The following is a 1,213-nucleotide window of genomic DNA, read 5'->3' as shown; positions in this document are numbered from 1 at the left end:
TCCCGCCTACTTTCCCCTCCTCTGGGAGCACCCACCACCCCAGGCCTTCTAAAGCTACATTTCCAAAACTACATACTCCTATTCCACTACCAAAAAAAAATCTTTTCTCAGGGAACAACACAACACAGCACCCTCTACCCCACTCCCTGGAAACACAGCGCTAACCAGGCTGGTAGCCCCTTCCCAAAACGTACCTCCTACATCTTTCCGCCAGCGTGCTCCAAAGCCCCCGGTCCCCTCTGGGCATCTGCGCGCTCCGGCTCGGAAGCCGGGGAGTCAGGCGAAGCAAGAGCGAACCCAGAACAATTTTCAAGTGCACCGGCGGGTCCAAACTGTTGGTAAACTGTACCTCGTCCACTCGCCACCACTTCCGTCTTTTAACACCACAGCCAGGCCGGCAACTCTAAGGGGTTCCAAGTTGCAATGCTCCTTGCAAGATAGGGGTATTCGGGTAGGTGATAATGAAAGGTTCTGGGCGGGGGCTGCCACAATTCCCAGCCCTCTTGCAATGCTGTCCTGAATTAGACACACACACGCACACACACACACACACACACACACACACACACACACACACACACCCCTCTTGGGATTTCTGTTTTCTAAGCGGGGAGAGGGGGAGATGGAGGATGAGAAGGGGTACGGGTAGAGAATAGGGTGTGGCGATTCGTGGAGGGAAGCAGTAGGGAGTTAAAGCCACATCTCTGCCAAGGACAGCGCCTGGTGTAGGCGCAGCGCGCCTGCCCGTCGCTTTGTTGTCAGCGTCCGGGTCGCTGGCGCGCACGCTGCGCGCAAACACGCCCCCCAAAATCATCGCTCTGGCCAAGAGGGCCCTACAGCCCCCAACCTCTTTGCAGAAGAAAGAAACTTGTACACGGGCGCCAGGATGCTGCGGTTTGTCTATGAGGACGATTTTCTAAATAATGATGATCCTTAAATAAAAGGATCAATAGTATTTTTCTTCCACTTCGTTGGAAATAACAATTCCTGTTTTCTATCAGTCCGCTAATATGTGGCGAAGGCGGTGTGGGGGGTGAGGGGGAGGAGAGATTAGTGATCTAGGCAGAGAGCGCGAGGAAGGTGCAGAGGCGAGCTGCGAAGGGGACCGGCTGGGGGACCTGGTCCCCGACGCCATTTGCGGGGCAGCGGCGCCCGCCTTACCTGTGGATGCAGTCTCCATGGCAACGGGCGGCGGCCGGGCGGGGCCGGAGCC

The 1,213-nt window shown here is 56.5% G+C and overlaps 1 protein-coding gene across 1 annotated transcript in view; it reads right to left on the bottom strand.

Annotated features, from left to right (window-relative positions):
* RTN1 (reticulon 1) overlaps positions 1–1,207 on the bottom strand; it is a 160,998-nt gene extending 159,791 nt beyond the window's left edge. The window contains exon 1 of the mRNA XM_015595876.2: positions 1,162–1,207. Coding sequence (XP_015451362.2) covers positions 1,162–1,180 — 19 coding nt within the window. The 5' untranslated portion in view covers positions 1,181–1,207. The remainder of the gene's footprint in view (positions 1–1,161) is intronic.
* Between the last annotated feature and the right edge of the window lie 6 nt (positions 1,208–1,213).

The sequence above is a fragment of the Pteropus alecto genome, unplaced genomic scaffold, assembly GCF_000325575.1.
Source record: "Pteropus alecto unplaced genomic scaffold, ASM32557v1 scaffold86, whole genome shotgun sequence".
Lineage (NCBI taxonomy): Eukaryota > Metazoa > Chordata > Mammalia > Chiroptera > Pteropodidae > Pteropus > Pteropus alecto.
This window is presented reverse-complemented; position numbering and strand designations above follow the sequence as displayed.